This window comes from Carcharodon carcharias, chromosome 14 (assembly GCF_017639515.1).
Source record: "Carcharodon carcharias isolate sCarCar2 chromosome 14, sCarCar2.pri, whole genome shotgun sequence".
Lineage (NCBI taxonomy): Eukaryota > Metazoa > Chordata > Chondrichthyes > Lamniformes > Lamnidae > Carcharodon > Carcharodon carcharias.
In genome coordinates, this window is record NC_054480.1 from 111,054,387 (window position 1) to 111,076,853 (window position 22,467).

The 22,467-nt window shown below is 41.7% G+C and overlaps 1 protein-coding gene across 1 annotated transcript; it reads right to left on the reverse strand.

The window, feature by feature from the left end:
- Positions 1-204: 204 nt before the first annotated feature.
- On the reverse strand, positions 205-4,574 carry LOC121287579 (perilipin-2-like). Its single transcript, XM_041205508.1, has 7 exons — positions 4,515-4,574; positions 3,446-3,647; positions 2,747-2,820; positions 2,121-2,355; positions 1,677-1,864; positions 1,235-1,363; positions 205-561 (listed from the first exon to the last, which is right to left on the reverse strand). Exons 1-7 carry the CDS (start codon positions 4,572-4,574, stop codon positions 205-207), a joined length of 1,245 nt encoding a protein of 414 aa, XP_041061442.1.
- Positions 4,575-22,467: the final 17,893 nt, after the last annotated feature.

Below are 22,467 nucleotides of genomic sequence, written 5' to 3' on the forward strand. Positions count from 1 at the left end.
TACAAAAATGTGCCATTAGCCAGTGTTACACATGCAACTTGTTATTAATTACAACTGCAAAGGGCATAAAATTGCCCTGAACCATCAAAGCTAGAATTGACCTATGCAACAGTTTGAAATAAAGTGGTAGTGAGAAACATCTTTGCCAGTTAGGATTAAGCATTCATATTGGCAGGGAGTCTCATTAAGTTACACAGTATCAGATTACTGCATTTCAATTGAGCCCTGAGCCTCCTGACATTCAGTCAGTTGTGGGATAAAGGGTCCCACCAGCCAATTAGGGGAAGGGTTGTGAAGAACATAGTTCATCACCCCATCCATTGCCTCATGGATCTTCTGCATTTGCTCTTTACTCTGGGACAGGAATTGTGTTGACAGATCTTGGATGGAGTTGGCTGATGAAAGTGAGCCATAGATCTCCTCTGCTAACTTACAGACGTGCTGCATTTGATCCTCAATATTCTGAGGCAGACCACGAACATTTGCAGCCAGAGTTCGGCAGATGGTTTGGAGCTGGTCAGAGGAATTCCGAGTCTGGGCCAGTGTTTCAGATTCAATTTGCTGGAATAAAAAGGAGATTAATTTAAGTTTCTAATCTATACCTATTTTAGCAAGTGTTATTTTGTCCTCAGGTGAGTGGAGGAAAAACCTCAGAAAAAAAGGATAACTAAATCAAAGTTAAATTGCTTTCAAGCTGCAGAATTTCCCACTTCTTGAAATGTGGATTTAGTGTGCCAAGTCACTAGTGGCTTGGCTTTTAAAATAGTGCCATCTACTGCATTTGATTGAACTAGATGCAAGTTGGTACCAATAATTAATGCCACACAGTATGAACACATTATACCATGTGCTGGTGCAGGACAATAGTATTGGTGTTCAGGTCTAAAGGATTGTGGGAGACTGCACAATGCAGAGAATCACTACTAGGAATCTTAAGGAGAAAACTCATGGTTAGGACTAAGTAACACCTATAGTCTTGTGCCTCAAAAAAGAGATTCTTCTAATAAACTAATTGTCCTGACATTTGTCTCTGCTACTGTTCCTTAGCCAGTCACAGCCAACATAAGGCCTGCTAAATAGCAGTGTGATTTAGTTGCTGCATGTGGGAATGGCCTGGGTGGAATACACCAAAATCCTTCATAAAAAGCTAGTGGCATCCTGAGTCAGTAGTTAGGATGAAAGGATGGTAAAGGATAAATTGACATCAGCCTGCCTTCTATATTGGCAATCTTACTTCAAGCATCTCTCTTGCTTGGCCATCAGGCTGTTGCTTTCTCCAGTCAAGCAGGGTTGGATTCAAAGTTGCTTGAACATCCTGTAGTCTGATGTTTGCCAATTCAACACCTTTTCTTGCCATTTCAATCTAGAAGTACACATTTCACATTTAGACAAGATTCTTGCAATAAGGGTGAGTTAATATATTCCCAGATGTGCACTTTTTAGTGACCAAAGTCATTGTTTGAGGATGATATGTGAACATCAGTAGGCCAATCTTTCAGGCATGTTGATCATTGTATACTATTGCTCAATAGCATACACAAACCATAAGGCAAGCTTGTCTAGGGTGCAAGCTAATGATTGGAGACTAATAACAGGAATCAAATTTGTGATGTTGAGCCAAATACAATTTTTAGAGTACAGCCAAAATGGCACCTAGAAATCAGTTATTTCCTTACCAGATCTACAAGACTGTAGAGATGAGAAAGGGTCTCCTGGCCATTCTGCTTAGCTTGCTGCATCTTGCTGATGGAATACTGGTATGCACGATTACGAACTTTAGAAGATAAAGATCCCAAGCGTACATAATAACTCTGTTCTTGTACTGATGCAGAATCAGAGGCTTCAGTGGAAACAGCCACTTTAGCTGAAAAATATTAAAATTACTATCCTGAGATTCTAAGTTACTTAAGAAGAATACCAATTCCTCCCACTCCCAAGGGAATTCAGCTACCGAGGTATTGTAAAGCCAATAGAAGATAACAGGGAAACCTGAATGGTTGTCCTAAGCAAGGTCTTGTTCTGGAAAGTTATGCTGTATTCATTACTTTTACTATCAGAGGCTCACTGAAGCCAGTAGATAAACGTGGTCAAACAACAATGCCAGTTATGTTTATAGTTACCTAGTTCTTCCTTGGTCATAGGAAGATAGTGATCAACCATCTCCTCAGATTTGATGAGTGAAATATCCATGCCAGTAGCTACATGTTGACCCACAGCACTGGTACCTTCAGCCACAACTGCTTTAGTTTTTTCCAGGTTGCCTTGTACTGCAGTTGTCGTCATGTCTACAACCCCCATCACAGATTTTACATCAGCTATTTTAGATGTCACAAGCTCTTTTGTTTCAGTAAGGACCTGTTAAAGCAGGACAGTTACAGGCCAAGTTTACATGTTATTCCCTTTCTATTACAAAGATTCCATTTCAAATATTTACTTTTAGCTGATCAAGAACATTTGAATTACAATAGGTTCAGATTTCAGAACTTAAAATTTAGGTTACAGTATTACATTAAGGTGCCATCTTTTAATGGAGGCTATTTGCCTATTCAAGTGTCCACAGTTGACAAGGTTCTATAGACCAGGAGTACTTGCCTGGGATTCCTCAAAAGAGGACTAAAAAGCTGATAAATTTGAAATGATCCAATATAGAATGATACTAAAAGTGCTAGTTGTGACTGATTATGCTATATTTTGAACTCCTTATTGAGGATCTCCTCCCAACCATGACAATCTATACAGCACTAACCTGGTCTGTAGCCTGATGAAGGCTAGGAAGGCTCTCCTTCAACTTATTGCAGGCATATTCATTAGCGATTTCAACTGGAGCGTAGAACAAGGGTAAAGTGTTTACAATTCATTCACTTTAGAAAAATTACACTATTCCAGGAACAGTAAAGAATTGTCTTCATCTAGTTAGCACTAGTTCTGAACATTCCACACTGCTCAAAAGTTCATATTAGGATGGAAATTGGGACAGAATGAAGTCCATGTATTGCTGATTTTCATATCTAGAAAAATCTGTTTTTATAAGTAAAAACACATTAAATAGCCTGCTTCTCTAGTTAAGTAAACTAAGCAGTGAGGTGTGGGTGTAGCCAGAGTGAATAGATCCTTAATCAAAAATACATTACAGGCAGGAAGGCCAGCAGACTCATGAAGCCTGCCCTACTCAGATGGCAGGAGGATTATGACCCAATAGTTCAAGCTAGATCTAATCAAATTGTCTGGGAGCTTTTCTAGTCAGGAAAATCATCCAAGTAGTAACAATTGCATATATTGCAGGTAGAATTCAATGACAAGAATACTTCATGGTGCATAGTCAGCAACTGCTCATTACTTCTAGATTGCATTTACTCCTAGCAATGGCACACTATGCATCATTCATTGTTTTGTTGGACAGCAACCCTAGCATTTTTAAAACCAAAATGCAAGAGAGTCATCTTACATTGAAGTTCCAGGTCATCTATAATTGGATTAGTACCACTGGCAGCTACAGTAGCTATGGTCTTCACTCCCTGCTCAGCCATATCACAGATGGCCTTCACAGAAGGCGAGCTCACATATGAAGGAGAGCTCATGTATACAGTAGATACTTGGTCACAGGCAGAACTCACAAGCGGCAGACTTGTCATTCGATCAACCACATTCTGAAATGGATTAAAATCATAGAATATATAGTTTGTTAGATACTAAGCGTCTGTTTACATCAGATATTTATAACTGATCCTCCATCTCCACATTTTAACTGGTTTATTATTTCAAATATTTAGCAGGCAACTAACTGGGACATAAAATCAGATGCTTTTTGCCAGGAAAAAAGTTTAGCTTCTACAGAGACCCAAAACATAATTCTCAAAACAGGGTAGAAATAAGAGATTAAATAAAGTCTGTCATTTTACACCATTTAAAACTAACTGGCCTCCAATAGCCAAGCCCACTATATTTTAGCTCTGATGTCCAACTGATAATGAAAATGCATTAGCTAGTTAATTACACAGCTGTAACTCTTTTTGAGTACAAACACATTTCCATCTGTTCCTATTCAGATGAAGTTACATTGTTTCATAGTTTGCCATTGTGAGATTTGAATTCTTGATCTTGGGATTACAAGCCCAGTACCATAACCACTTGGCTATTTAGGCCAAGCTAATTACACAGCTGTAGTTGCTTCCCAAAAGAGTTTAACTACAGGTGGCCTTAGTGATTGGGTAATCAAGCCAAATACTGTAGCACTACCAATGGAACCAAATCATACCCAACTAAGACACCATGTTGTCATTAGTAGCCATCATTGTATATAGTTAACAGATTAGATAGTGGCTTTATACAAATCATCTCATACATGTTGGGGGAAAGAAAGTCAAGAGAACTAGTATAAAGAATTAGGCATTATTGAAACATTGTAATTTTGCTAGTATAGTTAGTTGTCAAGTAAAGCTCTGGGTTTCCTCACTTTATAAGTTTTTAAAAAGCTATTATAGATTTAAATCAAATATTCTCCATACAGGCTGTACCTGTTGGTTTCCATTTTCTTGGCCCTTTACAGTGTTGGCAATATTTTCTGTTGTTGCCATGATGAGTTGCAAAAATCCTACTTAGAAAGATAAACATGTCTCTTAAGTTTTCTACAACAGCAATCCTCTAAAACTACTAGAGAAACAGTAGTATCAACAAAGATCCTCCTAAAAAAGGCAGGAATACAGTGGAGACCTGGAAAATTAAACTAACAAAACTGATACACAATTTACTTAATATCTGATCAGAATGATGAGTACAACTTACAAAGACTAAGCATTGCTCTAACAAAAATTTAGCAATATTACAACTACCTTTCACAGTTACCTTACTTCCAACTTGCTTACTCTCCTGTTAGTGCCATAGGCAATGCATTTATACAACTGATGCCATCAGCTTGAGGAGGCGCTTTGTGAAATGAACCAATAGAAATTCACAAAATGGAACAACCTGACAGCATGTTCTAATTGTAACTCTTTTGAGTCAACCAATTACATGTTCTAATTGTAGTGAGCTTTAGAAGCAGGGTTTTTTAATCACACACTAATCACACACAGGCAGTTCCAATAAAATTCAATGGATTTTTAAGAGGCATTTCAAGCAAGTGAAAATGAAGAGTTATGAAAAGTGTGAGGTGAAAATCTCTTGCTATAAATAAGAATACTGCTTTTACTGTGGTACTGTGCCACACTGTTAGTAAGTTCTCAGATTTGATGCCTGTTAGTCCATGTTGGCTATGGTGCTATGGGACAATTCTATCAATGGGCTAAGGAGGAAGGACAGCAATGACCCAAGACTCCCACTCCTGCTGTCTATTCAGTACCATGAGATAATCTGCTCATGGTGACAGGGAAAGTATGATAAACACCTAGATCCAGCAACTCAAAACTGGGCATCCATGAGATGCTGTGGGCCATGAGCAGCAGCCGAATTGTATACAACCACAATCTATAACCTCATGGCCTGGCATCTTCCCCCACTCTACCATTATCATCAAGCCAGAGGATCAATGAAGAGTGCAGGAGAGCATGCCAGGAGCAGCACCAGGCATACCTAAAAATGAGGTGAAGCTACAAGACAGGACCACCTGCATGCCAAACAGTGTAAGCAGCCTATGGTAGACAGAAACAACCAATGGGTCAGACCTAAGCTCTGCAATTCTGCCACATCCATTCGTGAATGGTGGTGGACAATTAAACAACTAAATAGGAGGAGGAGGAGTCTCCACAAATATTCCCATCCTCAATCATGGGGGAGCCCAGCCATCAGTACAAAAGGTAAGGCTGAAGCATTCTCAACAATCTTCAGTCAGTAGTGCCAAGTGGATGATCCATCTCGGCTTCCTGAGGTCCCCAGTATCACAGATGCCAGTCTTCAGCCAAGACTGATATCAAGAAAGGGCTGAAGGTCCTGGATACTGCAAAGGCTATGGCCTCTGACAATATTCCGGCAATAGTACTGAGGATTTGTGCTCCAGAACTAGCCATGCTCATAATCAAGCTATTGCAATACAGCTACAGCATTGACATCTAGCCAGCAATGTGAAAAATTGCCTAGGTATGTTCTGTACGCAAAAAGCAGGACAAATCCAACCCGGCCAATTACCGCCCTATCTGGCTACTCTTGATCATCAGCAAAATGTGGAAAGTGTCATCAACAGTGCTTTCAAGTGGCATTATTTAGCAATAACCTGCTCACCAACATTCTGTTTGGGGTCCACCAGGGTTATTCAGCTCCTGACCTCATTACAGCCTACAGACAAAAGAGCTGAACCCCAGAGGTGAGGTGAGAGTGACTGCCCTTGACATCAAGGCAGCATTTGACTGAGTGTGGCAACAAGAAGCCCTAGCAAAACTGGAGTCAATAGGAATCTGGGGGAAAACTCTCCGCTGGTTGGAGTCATACCTAGCACAAAGGAAGATGGTTGTGATTGTTGGAGATCTATCTTCTCAGTCCCAGGACATCATTACAGGAATTCCTCAGGTTAATGTCCCAACCATCTTCAACTGGTTCATCAATGACCTTCCTTCTATCATAAGTTTAGAAGTGGGGATGTTCATGGAGGATTGCACAATGTTCAGCTCCATTCGTGACTCCTCGGATACTGAAGCAGTCCATTTCCAAATGTAGCAAGGCCTGGACAATATCCAGGCTTGGCTGACAAATAGCAAGTAACAAGTGTCAGGCAATGCCCATCTCCAACAAGAGACAATCTAACCATTGCTCCTTAACATTCAATGGCATTACCATCACTGAATCCCTCTCCATCAACATCCTGGGGACCCTGAACTGGACTAGCCACATAAATACTGTGGCTACAAGAGCAGGTCAAAGGCTGGGAATTCTGCAGAGAGTAAATCACCTCCTGACTCCCCAAAGCCTGTCTACCATCTACAAGGCACAAGTCAGGTGAGTGATGGAATACTCTCCACTTGCCTGGATGAATGCAGCTCCCACAACACTCAGGTAGCTTGACACCATCCAGGACAAAGCCTGCTTGTTTGGTATCCCATCCACTGCTTAAACATTCACTCCGTCCACCATCTCACATAGTAGCAGCAGTGTGTACCATCTACAAGATGCACTGCAGCAATCACTAAGGCTCCTTCGATAGCACCTTCCAAACCTGCAACCTCTAATACCTAGAAGAACAAGGGCAGACACATGGGAACATCACCATCTGCAAGTTCCCCTCCAAGACGCACACCATCCTGACTTGAAGGTGTATCGTGGTTCCTTCACTGTTGCTGGGTCAAAATCATGGATCTCCCTTCCTAACAGCACTCTGGGTGTCGCTACAACATGTGGACTGCAGCAATTCATGAAGGCAGCTCACCACCACCTTCTCAAGGGCAATTCAGGATGGGCAATAAATGCTGGGCTAACCAGCGAAGCCCACATCCTATGGAAAAATTTAAAAAACTGAAATTTATGGAGGGTGAAGTATGGGAGGCCAATGCTAGAATGGTCAAATTTGAATTTGAGAAATCACAGAATCACACAGAATCACACAGTGCAGAAGAGGCCCTTTGGCCCATCGAGTCTGCACCAACACAAGAGAAACACCTGACCTACCTACCTAATCCCATTTACCAGCACTTGGCCCATAGCCTTGAAAGATATGACGTGCCAAGTGCTCATCCAGGCACTTTTTAAAGGATGTGAGGCAACCCGCCACCACCGAGGCAGTGCATTTTAGACTGTCACCACCCTCTGGGTAAAAAAGCTTTTCCTCACATCCCCCATAAACCTCCTGCCCCTCACCTTGAACTTATATCCCCTTGTGACTGACCCTTCAACTAAGGGGAACAGCTGCTCTCTATCCACCCTGTCCATGCCCCTCATAATCTTGTACACCTCGATCAGGTCACCCCTCAATCTTCCCGGCTCCAACGAAAACAACCCAAGTCTATCCAACCTCTCTTCATAACTTAAATGTTTCATCCCAGGCAACATCTTGGTGAATCTCCTCTGCACCCCCTCCAGTGCAATCACATCCTTCTTATAATGTGGCGACCAGAACTGCACACAGTACTCCAGCTGTGGCCTCACCAAGGTTCTATACAACTCCAACATGACCTCCCTACTTTTGTAATCAATGCCTCGAATGATAAAGGCAAGTGTCCCATATTCCTTTTTCACAACCCTACTAACATACCCCTCCACCTTCAGAGATCTATGGACACACGAGCCAAGATCCCTTTGTTCCTCAGAACTTCCTAGTGTCATGCTGTTCATTGAATACTTCCTTGTCAAATTACTCCTTCCAAAGTATATCACCTCACACTTTTCAGGGTTAAATTCCATCTGCCACTTATCTGCCCATTTGACCATCCCGTCTATATCTTCCTGTGGCCAAAGACACTCAACCTCACTGTTAACCACCCGGCGAATCTTTGTGTCATCCGCAAACTTACTAATCCTACCCCCACATAGTCATCCTTGTCGTTTATATAAATGACAAATAATAGATGACCGAGCACAGATCCCTGTGGTACACTACTGGGCATTGGCTTCCAGTCACTAAACATCCTTCTGTCATCACCCTCTGCCTCCTACAACTAAGCCAATTTTGAATCCACCTTATCAAATTACCCTGTAAGCCATGTGCATTTGCCTTCTTTATAAGTCTCCCATGTGGGACCTTGTCAAAGGCTTTGCTGAAATCCATACAAACTACATCAACTACACTACCCCCATCTACACACCTGGTCACCTCCTCAAAAAGGTCAATCAAATTTGTTAGGCATGACCTCCCTCTGATAAAGCCATGCTGACTATCCCTGATCAAATATTGCCTCTCCAGATGGAGATAGATACTCTCCTTCAGAACTTTCTGCAATAGTTTCCCTACCACTGACGTGAGACTCACTGGCCTATAGTTCCCTGGCTTAGCTCTACAACCCTTCTTAAATAGCAGAACCACATTAGCTGTTCTCCAGTCCTCTGGCACCTCCCCCGTGGCCAGAGAGGAATTCAAAATTTGGGTCAGAGCCCCTACGATCTCCTCCCTTGACTCCCTCAGCAGTCTGGTACACAGACCTGGAGATTTGTCCACTTTTAAGCCTGCCAATACCTTGTCATTCCCTATATCAATTTGCTTAAGAACTTTGCAGTCTCTCTCGCCGAGTTCGATACCTTCATCCTCATTCTCCTGGGTGAAGACGTACGTGAAGTATTCATTCAACACTCTAGCGGTGTCCTCTGCCTCCACCCATAGAATGCCCCCTTGGTCCCTTATGGGCCCTACTCTTTCCCTGGTTATCCTCTTCCCATTGATATACTTATAGAATATCTTGGGATTTTCCCTACTTTTACCAGCCAGAGTTTTCTCATATCCCCTCTTTGCTCTCCTAATTGCTTTCTTAAGCTCCACCCTGCCCTGTCTGTACTCCACTAATGCTTCTGCTGATTTGCTTCCATTGTATTTGCTAAAAGCCTCTCTTTTCCTTCTCATCGTAACCTGAATATCTCTGGTCATCCATGGTTCTCTGGGCTAGTTACTCCTTCCTATCACCCCAGAGGGAACATGTTGCCTGTACCTTCCCCATTTCCTTTTTGAACACCTCCCACTGTTCCTCTGTAGATTTCCCCACAAGTAACTGTTCCCAGTCTACCTTGGCCAGATCCTGCCTTATTTTACTAAAATCCACTCTCCCCCAGTCCAAAGCATTTTTTTGCAACTTGTCAATTTCTTTATCCATAACAAATTTAAACTGTACCATGTTGTGGTCACTATCGCTAAAATGCTTGCCCACCACCACCTCAGCCAGCCCAGAATTAGGTCCAACAATCCCTTGTTGGATCCTCTACATATTGACCTAAAAATTTCTCCTGTACACATTTCAAGAAATCCACACCATCCAAGCCCTCAACACTATGTCTGTTCCAATTAACGTTGGAAAGTTGAAATCACCAAATATAATTACCCTATTGTTATTGTTTTTACACACCTCCACAAATTGTTCACATATTTGCTCCTCAATTTCCTGCTGACTATCTGCTGGTCTATAATAAACACCTAATAATGTGGTTGCCCCTATATTATTCCTAAGCTCTACCTGCAAAGCTTCATTCGATGCCCCCTCCAAGATATCATCTCTCCTTACTGCAATAACTGACTCCTTAACTAATAATGCAACACCTTCTCCTTTTTTACCCCCTCCCCTGTCTCGCATGAAGATACTATATCCCGGAATGTTGAGCTGCCAATCCTGCCCTTCCCTCAACCACGTCTCAGTGATTGCTACTATATCACAATTACATGTGCCAATCCTCACCCTTAACTCATCTGTTTTACCTGTAATAGTCCTGGCATTAAAGTAGAGGCCATCCAGCCTTGCCTTAGTCCCTTGAAGCTTATTGCAGCTGTACTCTCTCTGACATGATTGTTTTACTGTATTATGATGTGTCCCTATTCTGCTAACATTCTGTGTCCTTCCCCTGCTGAATTATATAGATAGAAAGATATAGATAAGAGTTTCAGTGAAGGATGAACTAAAGCAGGGACATTGAGAGAATTGGGAGCCCCAACTCAGTGTGGAGTTGACTGGGGATCCAAGGTTGTAAAGAGGCAGATTTAACTGGAGACAGTGAACCAGGGAAGGGAATTGAGTTGGTGACACGAGTATGGAGTTTGTGATGAAGCTGAAGACAATCGCGTCAGTCTTCCCAATGTTCAATGGGGGAGATGGTGGCCTAATTATAATGTCACTAGACTAATAATCCAAAATCCGGGTTAGTGCTCTGGGACATGGTTCTAAATCTACCATGGCAGCTGGTTGGATTTAAATTCAATTAATTATTAATTCTGGAATGGAAAATGAGACTCAGCAATAGTGACCATGAAGCTATTTTTATTATCATAAAAACCTATCTGGTTCACTAATGCCCTTTGAGGAAGGAAGTCTGCTGTCCTTACCTGGTCTGGCCTTAATGTGACCCTAGAACCACAGCAACGTGGTTCACTCTTAACTGGCATCTGAAATCGCCTAGCAAGCCACTCTGTTCAAGGGTATTTAGGGATGGGCAACAAATGCTGGACTTGCCAGTGATACCCAACTCCCATGAAAGAATAAAAAGAAATTGTGATTCATCTATGTCTGGATGTTGCAAAAGCAGTATGACAGCACAGAGTGAATGGAGAGGTCATGAGAGATGCTGGCGAGCTAGTGCTGTGTATCATTAGTGTGCATGTGGATGCTGTCTGAGGAGGGTCTTGTAAAAGGATGGCATCCTTCACAAGATCAACTCTGTTGCCCTATGCAATAATCTGTAAATATTCACTCTCTAGGTTCTGACAAGAAGGATGATCACCTTCTGATGATATTCGTGAGCAGCTGACTAATGTGGAACATTATCCCATCAAGAATTTATGTTTCAAGAGAAAAAGGGAGAATTTTTCAGTTTGAATTACAGTATGGGCCACACTTTCAGAATAGTTTTTGTTTTCTGCATTGTTACCCAAAATATTTTACCATTATGCATACTTGTAAATGTCTATCAACACTAATAGAGATTTTCTGTTTAAGATCAGTTTGAATCAACTGAATAACAATGATCTATATTGTTATAGGATGTGCTTTTTTTAAAGATACAATTTCTAATTTTTCTTTACCTGGCTGGATTTTTAAAAATAAATTGAATTTACCTTAAGACAATGGAGACTGCCAGACAGTTACAATAAACAAGCTTGCATTCCACCAAGTGGGATGAAAAAGAAAAGACACTGAACCCTAGGAGCATAAAGGACCCCACCTCCTGTTGGCTTTACACTAACCTGAAACTTTTCAAAAGTTTCTGGGATGAGAATGAAAAAACAATGATTGCAGCAGGTATGTTCTAATAGAATTTCCCTGGAATATACAGCCAGCAGGGTAATTTAAGGGATGGATCTTACGAAGCAAGAGAGAAATCAGAATGCGGCACTGAAACAGGCTGCTGAAGCTATTTGCCCTCTCCCTACCTTTCATTAGTATTGTGCCCGGATTTGTAAGTAACCAGACTGAGAAGAGAAATCTACTGCAAACTGAGATCTTTCAGGAATAAAATGTGGAAATGGGCTCCATACAACTATACACAGGAAGACAACTGTACAAAATAGCTGCAATGTGGAATACTGCATTGAGACCAGCCAAAGGACTGTTAACCATATACTCTTTTGTTTTATGTTCTTCATGAACTGTACAAAATCCTTATGCTATTCTCTTGTTCTGCCATTTGTACTAATGTACGTGTGGACCCAGAGAATATGTGTGACATATGAATAATGACTGTAATTTACCTATTTTTTTTAAATTTGGGAAATAGTTTCAATAAATTTACCTTGCTCTTTGATTAACCTAAGAAAACCTGCCTGACTGATTGTTTACAATCTGAAAGCGTAAATAATGGACTCCTGCAGCATTGGCAAAGCACACCACAAAAAAACCCTGTTAAGGTCAGATCTGGAGAGAGAGAGAGAGAATAGGGATATCATTTCACCCCTCCTCATTCAGGGCACCTGCTGAAACCCAACAAATGCAAGAAGAACAAAGAGCAGAAGAAAAAATATGGTAACTGCACAGCCATTCTTAAAAGGGCAACAACATTTAAACCTGTATTTGCCTGCATGAAAAGATAGCCACGGATAGAAAATATACATTACCAGATCAATTTAGACTAAGGCAGACCAGACCCAAAATTGGGCATTTTGGAGAAGAAATTTTTTTAGATTACAGGAGTACATTAGTATTAAGTAGGAAATCAGAAGAAATACAAGTTAATATGTTTTTATACTTGCTTGGTGTATTTGCAGATTGAGTAATCCTCATGCAAGGCATTGAGGAATCTGCAGCCAGCTTTGATGAGATATCACAAGCCTTTGATGAATATTTTAAGCAGCAAGTTGTGGAGCACACGGAACTCAAAAAGAGCAATAGAAACTGCCCCCCCCCCCCTCCCCCCCACCCCACCCCGGAAAGCTATGAAAGAGGAAAAAAACATTACCCAAACAAACCACACAAGAGCGCCAGAGAGGCAGAGAACTTTCCAGAAGTCTTAAAAATATATCCTTTTGGAAACCCTGGCACACTTCCTGAACTGCAAAGGCAAGTGACAGTGTGGAGCAAGCAGCTAACTGTGAATGAAGGAACACTATCTGATGAACCCCAAAAAAAACAAACCCTGAAAAAGGAAAATGAAATAAGGGTGGAAAAAGTTTATATCAAAGCTGAATTGGAAGATTTGAAACATAAGATTCAAGCTGAGTATACCTTTGAAAACACATGATAAGCTAAAGTTTTCACTGAACCAAACTGTTCAGGATCTGAACAAACAAATTTCTGAATTATCACAAAGTTATAAGGAGTAAATAATTACTCTGAATTCTGTTGTTGGCAAGTCAAAGTGGGAGTTGGGAAAACTAAACCAGAAGTACACAAGACAGAAATGTAGGCAGAAAGTATACTCAAAGAAGTTACAGTCTTGAGAAACATTTTCAAGAACCAATACATGGAAAAACATGAGGAGTTAAAAATGAAGTTTTATATTACTTCGGAAAAAGCTGCATTGGAACTATCAATAATGACAAAGTAATGCACTGAAGCACAGAGTGTGAAGGCAAGAGCTAAACAAGAAAATAAACAGTTGAAAGAACAGATAATTGTCCTTCAAGATCAAATTCAGAAAGAGGAAATAACCCTTCAGCACATGAAGAAATGAAGACTGCCTTGAACAGCAGAATGGAGGAACAGCAGTACGAAGTTGAGGAAGCTCTGTTGAATTACAAGAAAGCTCAAGATGAAGCAATTGAGCTTTCCAAAGAAAAGGATAACCCATGGAAGGACCTTCACATGCCACAAGGATCCCTCAGGTTGAAGTTTGTTCCTCTGGAAAATTACGAAGAGAAGCTAAATGAGCTTAATGTCACTCTGAAAGAACTGAAGAACCAGCCGGCAGGGAAAACTCAGCAATGTTCTATATTCCAGAAGGAAGTAAAGGGGTACAATGAAGATGCTGCAGTTGAAGAAAACAGATGGACATTTGGAAGAAAACTTGGAAAAACATTACATTTCAAAAGATACATATGACAAAATGAAAATCAAGAACCTAGAATAGCAAGGCAAAGCACAAGTTCTCACAAAAGAGTGTGAAGAGTCTCAGAAACAATTAACGGAAGTGCAATTATTGAATGTGAGCTTAAAAGACAGCACAAGGGAATTAGATTCTGCTAAGGGAAAACTGATCAGCATACAGAAGCAACTTTCACATATGAAAGAGGAATTTGTTAGTGACAAACGAGAATTGATGAGAACACTGGAATGTTGCTCACAGGAAGTAGAACACTTGAAAATGGACTTGAATAACCTAAATGATGAAATTCAATTATTAGAGGTCTCTAGTAAGTGGTTAGTTGGCACTAGCTTGACACAAAGGCTTCTTGTTTGGGATTGGCACAGTTGCAAACGGGTTTCTTCCAGTGAATTCCTGAGTGTTCATTTAATGCTTCTCATCCAACTCTTATCTCTTCCTGAGACACCCAGAAACTACACTCTAAACTCACTGTTTCTTCAACTGCAGAGTGAACAAATGAGTTCCCTAAACTCAGTCTTCCACCTCTGCTAAACTGATCACTTTGCTGCATTCTATAACTGATTATTCAGTTCACTATTGTGTTGTAGTTTTTCTTCTCAGACAGCTTAAAATCCGTGTCTTCTCTCTCTGATAGACACTGAACACTCCCTCTCTCAGCTCTTGTCTTTTCTGTGTATGTGTCCCTGGATCACTGTCACTAGGCAATGGTAAAGCTTTTGTACTTTGTGCTTTTCCCCAGAATCACTGAACTTTCAAGCCCTTTTAACCATCTCTTTAACTTTACGGCCTGTAAGACTTCATTTAAAATGTACATATACAAACAAACCCAAAAGACCTGAAACATTTTAGTCACAATCTATTCAGACTCTCAGGCACCAATGTTCATAACAAAACCTAAATGAAACTGAAATCACTGTTGCCTTTATTAACATACAAATACATATATAGATTCAACCTAAAATTATACATTGCTCATAACTCCATACAAGCCTCAGACCTCTTAGTGAGACACCAAACAACGTTTACAACACTAGCTGCCCACATTTTCTCAGGCCACACTTCATTGGGTGGTCTTCCTAAGGACTCTCCAGCGCGGCAAAGTGTAGCGTAGAGGAGGCAAGGCCCTGTACCCTGTGATGTATCAAGAGCAGGGAACACCCATTAAAGTCAGGCAGCAGTTGGAGTTCGAAAAGTAGAGTAAGTGATTTAAACTTCACCAGCATTTTTTATGCATTGCATTTCTTTAATTTCTTTTAATCATTTAATGACATTTAATGGGTTGTAACTTCCGGTGAAGTGGCAGTTGGGTTAGATTGCCACTCTGCTCCTAGTTTCTTACCTTAAAATGCACCCAATCTCCTGACTCAGGCCAGGAGGGATCGCTCCAGCAGAGTGGGTTCCCGAGTCCTGAGGGCAGCTCAGTCGAAGGTAAGTAAGCCACACCTCCTTTTATATGACACTACCTGCTGTAAACCAGGTAAACTTAAAGGTACAGGTATTTTGACAAGCCAGGGGGAAGGTAAGTGGGTAGGATTTTGGGCGGTGGGAATGGGTCTATCCTGGGGGAGTGGGCTGTTCCAGGGGGCCAGGTTGGGCCGGTGGGGCTGGCGGCGGGGTCGAGTAGAGCCTTTGAGAGTTGGGCCTGGGTAGGTGTCGGGTCGGGTTGGGCCTGGGGAGGTGTCGGGCTTGGGGTGGTGGGGGGGGGTGGGGGGGTAGTGGGAGGAGTCGGACATGGGGGTGTGGTTGGGTTGGGATGTGGGGGTGTTCAGATCAGTTTGGGTTGGGTTGGGTTGGGTCGGGCTGGGGGGTGCGGGGGCATGGTGTAAGGCTGGGGAGAGGGGTTGTCAGGCTGGATCAGGCCTGGGGGACAGGTCAGGTCAGGACAGGTTGGGCCTGTGAATGGGTTGGGGGGTGTTGGACAAGGCTGAGCCTGTGGTGTTGGGGGCGGTTGGGTTGGGTCGAGTCAGGCTGGGCTTGGGCGGGTTGTTGGGGGGCCGGGCCAGCAGTTGGAGGTCAGATCAGGCCTGGGGTGGGGTGTCAGTCAGGGGTTGAATCCTTTAGGGAGGGTTGGGTCGAGGGCTGAAGGTAGATGGTAGGTTTGGGGAATCCCATGTGGGGGTGGGGTGAGTCGAGGGTGTGTGGAGGGAGTCCCGGGAGGCTTGTCAGGGGTATAGTGGGGGGTATCCCATGGGGGTTGGGGTGGGTCATACCTACTGAGAAGCTAGGTGGTTTTAATTCTTCTAGGTAACTACTGCTGTTTGACAGTAGGAACCATCAGAAGTTTGTGATTTAAATTGCATTATTGGATGGTTCCCAGTGCAGGGCACTTGCCCAAAGGAAGTTTAAACTTCCCAGCACCTCGGGGGGTTGGCGGGGGAGGGTGGGTTCCCCAGCACATCTTTGGTGTAGCCCCCAGATATGATTCCCCAAACCCACTGTCTATCCCTCAACCCAACCCTCCCTAAAGGACTCAACCCCTGTCTGACCCCCCCTCCCCAGGCCTGACTTGACCTCCACCTGCTGGCCCGAACCCCCCCCCCCCCCCACCCAATCACCCACCCAACAACAACCTGCCCAAGCCCGGCCTGACCCGACCTAACCCAATTCCCCCCAACACCATAGGCCCAGCCTTGTTCAACACCCCCAACCCCTCCACAGACCCAACCAGGAAGTTATGGGCCATTCATTCTAAGTGTAGCCTGTTTATGTATTTGCATGTAGAAATGATCATTGCAGAGAATTGTATCCAGAAGAAATTATATCAAAATTTTCAGGATGAAAGGTTGACTATTATCCATGAGGTGCAAGTGAGACGTCAATGCAGCCTAGGAAGTGGAAAAACAGAACTACTGAGGAAAGTGATCAACTTACCCTGGAAGAAAGTAGCGCAGGCAGTGAGAACAAATAGGAGCATGCCATTAGCGCTGGAGCAATGCCAGAAAAAATGTAATGATTTAGTGCATTCTGCCAGGGTATATATATATATATATATATATAGAAATTATTTTATTAAACTTAAAATCCCGGTTTTTGAGTTGAAAATACAGAAAGGGCATGAGATGTTATTTTGGTTTACCAATTTTATGAGGTATCTTGGAGATTATTCTGGCTTTGATTAGTTTTATCAATAATCACATTGCACCCCACCTCCCCCACAACACCCACTTTGGGTACAGCTTACAAGCAGTCTCCACGGTTGTAAAATGTGTCACAAGACAGTACAGCAAAGCCAGGAGCATGTACTTTTTAATTTTCATTTCTTTCTTTAGGCAAAACTGGTCCCTAAAGCTGGAGTATTTGTTGACCAGACGGGGTGCTGGGGCAGTATGGTGTGACATTCACGAAGGAGCTGACAGAGTGGAAGGAATTGGCTGGGCCCCTATTTGGTATTTCCAACCACATGATGATCAGATGTGGGGATGAGCAAAGGTGCCATCAGCTGAATGCTTAAACCATCAGGAGGAGAGTTAATTCATGTGGCAAAACATAGCGGTGAACCTTTTCCTCTGGCCGTTCCACAGGTGTCCATAGACACATCAAATGAAGTGAATTGTTGGTAGCATTCGAGGTTCCTGAAAAGGGTGACCTGGAAGGGACACAGGCGAATGGTTCACACCAAGGCAGTATGGTAGCTGCATGAGAAGAGGGGGAAGAGTGTGAAAAAATGGAGCAGCAAGGTGAGATCTCTGAGTTTGAGGGCAGCCATAGTGGTGCTGAGATCAGTCTTTACATTAAGCCTTTTGGTTGTTGAGGAAAGGGACGCCTGCGATGTTATGTCTACATAACCACAGAGACATGGGCTAGATGCCCAGAAGTTGCACAGGGAATTATACAGATTTCACTAGACAACTCCATTGCTGGTCATAAGATCAGGGAAGCAGATTTAAAAAGTGATAGGGAGTGGCAGCAGCTGCAATGCAGCATTCCAGAAGGTTGGTGAATTTTTTTTTTAATGTTTAATAGGATGTTCAAATGATCTGTAACTCTCCAAGATGCTTAAAAAAGATATGTGAATTTTTACCAACTTTTTCATGCAATTTGGCTGTTTGGCATTATAAAAGAGCTATGTGTATGCAACAGGGTGCATTTCAAATCTCACAACTGTCGGAGGAAACATCAGAGCAATTCCTTGCCAGAACTTTGAAATTCCTGCGGATCTATCCAGCATGTCCGTGCGTCGGGACTTCCGTAGAGTCTTCACACTTAGCTCCTGACTACGTTCCTGGCCTGACGATCTGGAAACTGGAAGATTTGGGCCATGTGTGCTCCAGCTTCTAGACTATGGATTAAAACTATCACCTTCTGACTCAGAGGCAACATTGCTACCACTGAGCGAAGCCTGGTTCTCCAAGGAAAACAGTCCCAACTTCTCCAATCTTTCCTCATAACTGAATTGCCTCACCCTTGGAACCATTCTCATAAACCTCTTCTGCACTTTCTCCAATGCGTTCACATCCTTCCTTTAGTGTGACACCCAGAACTGTACACAATACTTCAGCTGAAGTCTAACCAGTGTCTCATATAAGTTCATCAAAATCTCCCTGCTCTTGTACTCTATGCCCCATTAATGAAGCGTAGAACACTGTATGCTTTAGAAACAGCTTTCTCAACCTGTTCTGCCACCCTTAATGACTTACATACATATACACCCAGGTCTCTCTGCTCCTACACACTCTTTAAAATAGTATCCTTTGTTTTATAATAATAGATGAGAATTGTATTCCCTTAACTGTAGAAGGTCAAGGGGTGAGACAAATGTGTTTTGGGTGACATTTTTCCTCATGCCTGAAGTAAGAATACATCAGCTGCTGGCAGATATAGTCTTCTGGCGTCAATCCCATTGGCTAATAGTGAATGGTTTGAGAATCTGCAGAAACTCAGACCTTCAATTACAGGCATTTCAAACATAGAAATATGATTGTATGCATCAATTTATTAATTTTCTCATAAATGTAATAATTTTACAAGTCTTTGTTACTCTACTGACAGTATTTCATTTCACAAAGAACTAAAAAAGGTAGTCAAAAAGATTTTCAGAATTATCTGGGGTAATTTAATAAGTTCAGCCTTTCATTGGTTTAATGTTCAATGTTCATGCCCTGAGTGGTTCCTTATTGGAAGTTATTCTACCTGTTTCCCTCACTCTTTACTTGTCCATTCTGTTTTTTGAAGTTATGAGTTGTTTTATGATTGGATCCAAATGACTTGAAGTGTCAGACAAAAGTTTGCACACAAAAAGGTAAAATGCCCACAGTGTAGTGAATTTGGCTTATGCAATATAAAATGTTTTAGAGTTAGACTGAGAAATGGCATCAAGACCTTGGGATACCATCTGTGATGCCAGAAGAAAATTTCAATGCCTCTAACATCCCATTCTTCGGAGAAGATGCAAGCTGCCAGTTAAAATAATGTGGGATTTGAAAACAGATGCAGATCATCATGGCCAATTACAAATTCCTATAGCCCTGGAACCCTTTTGCAATCTGTTGCATTCAAAAATTGAAGTTCATTGCCCAGTACAAAAACAGCCACACCTGTAAATAAAAAGGAGATTTTATGACATCTTGACACATTCAGTGTCATGATACTGAATGGACAGAACCAACATGGATTTGAAAGGGTTAGTCCTGTCTTAACAAAATAGTTTTTTGAGGAGATAACTCATCTTAGATAAGGAAGTTTCACTGGATATGATTCATATGGACTTCCAGAAGGCATTCAACAAGGCTCCACAGAAAAGACTGTTATGGCCACGCGAGGAGACGTAAAAATCGACTCCCCCAATTTACCATTCCAGGTCTGGCTATAACATGGTTATCTGTGAATTTAGTGAAGACGTGCTTTGCCAATACGATTGGAGTCCTATTATGTACACTTTCTGGTCATAAAGAATTAATCAGACAGGTTTTCTGAGTGTAAATTAAAGAACAGGATAAGCTTATTGATCTTACTTCCTGAATTAAAACAAACTAGGTAAATCAGGAATCTCGTTCACACACATACAGATGGTAGAATAATGATGATAGGCTTAAAAATTAATTACAGTTTGTGAAGTAAATAAACAAGCAAAGAAATACATGGTTAACTGTTCTTTGGCTAGTCTTGATGTGCGGATTCCACATTGTGGCCATTTTGTTCATTGGTTTTCCTAGGTTTAGTTGTATGGAGCAAATTTCCACCTTCTGTTCCCAAAAGACCTTAATTTGCAGTAGATTCCTCTTCTCAGGATGGTTACTCTGCAGTGTCGATACTCAATACTTCTGAGAGAGAGAGCGAGATAGACAGACAGAGACAACTCTTACAGTCTTCCAGTATATCGTCCCGGTCTCTGCTCTGACTTGGTAAAAATGTTCTTAAAAAGCTATGCTGGGTGTATATTTCAGGGTAATTTGATTGCCATGTCTGCTGCAGTTATTGTAAACAATTATCGAGAACAGGTCATTACATTTTTTGAAGTCTCATCTCAAACTTTTGAAGAGAAGTAGCTTAACAGTCAACAGGAAATGGGATATTTCACCCTCCAGGGAAGTGGGGGTGGTTTCGAGAGTCTGTTCCTTTTCATTCCATTTGAGGGAAAATGCAAGTTAATTTTTAAGCTGGCAGTCTTTCCATTGTCTTAATAGGATTACAGTTTATTGAAAATCCAGCCAGAAAAGAAGGCATTAGAAATTGTATCTTTTTCTTTAAAAAAATTCTTGCAACAAGACTTAGTTCCAATCTCTTGTACTCTAATTTTGTTCAGAGTAGGAGGTAAGAGACAGTAGGGATAACGTGTACGTATTCTAATTGGCAGGATATGATTAGTGGTGTCCCCCAGGGATCTGTACTGGGGTCTCAGCTTTTTAGTATATTTATAAATGACTCAGTTCAAGGAATAGAGCCATATATCCAGGTTTGCTGACAAACCAAGTTAGGTGACAGAGTCAACCCTCTTGACAGCAACATCTACCACCTAGGAGATCAAGGGTAGCAGGCACATGGGAACACCACAAACTCCTCTCCAAGCCACACCCCACCATGATTTAGAACTATCGCATCAACCCTTCAATACAACTGGGTCAAAACCTGGACTGCCCTTCATAACAGCATTGTGGGTGTATCTACACCATTGTAAAAGGGAATATAATTTTTTCCCCTATTATTACTGTGGGATACTTTAATGCAGACTTTTTTGTTTTGGGGGTGGGGGCGGTGGAGAAAAGAGTGTGCATCTCTCTCCATCTCTAGTTTAATTGAACTGTCAACAATCAGACCGCAAGGTTTGAATCATCAAAACAGATTAGATGTAAATAGGTATTTGAAACAGATGGATAAACTAGGATGGAGCCTCAGCGTGAATGGAATTTGCATTTTCAGATTAGTTGAGAAGTTGCTTGATTTTCAAAAGGGACATAAAACATTTACAGCTGGCAAAATAAATAAGGCAAAGTTATGAAATGTATTTTCCCCCCCCAAAGGTGGTGGCCCTAATGACAACATGAAAGATAAAAATCTAATTTCCAAAGAAAGGTTGAAACAATGGGATCATTATTACAGGTCAAAAAAATGGAGAAATATATTTAAAGAAAGATGGAAAGCTGTGTGGGGAGTAACTATGAGAGACCTGGAAAGGTGCACTGTTTGAAACAGACATGGGTGGGGGGGGGGGGGGGGGGGGGGGGGGGGGGGGGGTAGGCGGGGTGGGGGAAACCCCCTATCCATCCTGGAGAAATTTGCTGTTCCAGAAAACAAGGTTTTATTAAAAGCTATGCAATTCCATTTCAAGCAAGAGGGAGAAATCACTGAAAACCTCCCTTACAGCAACAGTGGGTGCTTGTGATAATATTGCTGGATGTTTTATAGATTAAGAATCTATCTGGGCTGTTGCTGAAAGGGCTATGTAGTTGGGATTTAGTTAAGTAGGAATCTGGTGACAATGGTTATAAAACTAAATGTAACTTTACCTTTATCATTTAAGAAAAAATGTTTTATTTTAATCTTTAAAAATCTCTAAAGGTGGTAAAGGACTCTTTATTTCTGATTTCACTGCACAAGCCTTTTCATATTAAATACAATTGAGACAGCATGGGCAAGTTTCCCTTTGGGATTTAGTCAGCCTGGCAAATACCACCTGCCATATCATAACACCATATAGACTACAGCAGCTCATGAGGATGGCTCACCACTGCCTTCAAGGGAAATTAGGGATGGACAACAAATGCTGGCCTAGCCAGTGACACCCACATCCCACGAAATGAATAAAAATGAAATCTGCATGTTTATTAACCAGCAACAAATAAAAACCTGTAGCAAAGGAAATCAAATTTGTAAATTTTGATCACAATTAGTAATTTAATTATGTTTTACAATGCAGTTATGTTTCTTGGACACTGAAATCCA

Excerpts from the sequence above, each read along its gene's own strand:
- LOC121287579 (XM_041205508.1), bottom strand. The coding sequence starts at position 4,574 with ATGGCAACAACAGAAAATATTGCCAACACTGTAAAGGGCCAAGAAAAT. Across the intron at positions 2,821-3,445 it reads AGATGACCTGGAACTTCAAT|TTGAAATCGCTAATGAATAT; the intron begins GTAAGATGACTC and ends TCTACGCTCCAG. Across the intron at positions 1,865-2,120 it reads TATGACCAAGGAAGAACTAG|CTAAAGTGGCTGTTTCCACT; the intron begins GTAACTATAAAC and ends AATATTTTTCAG.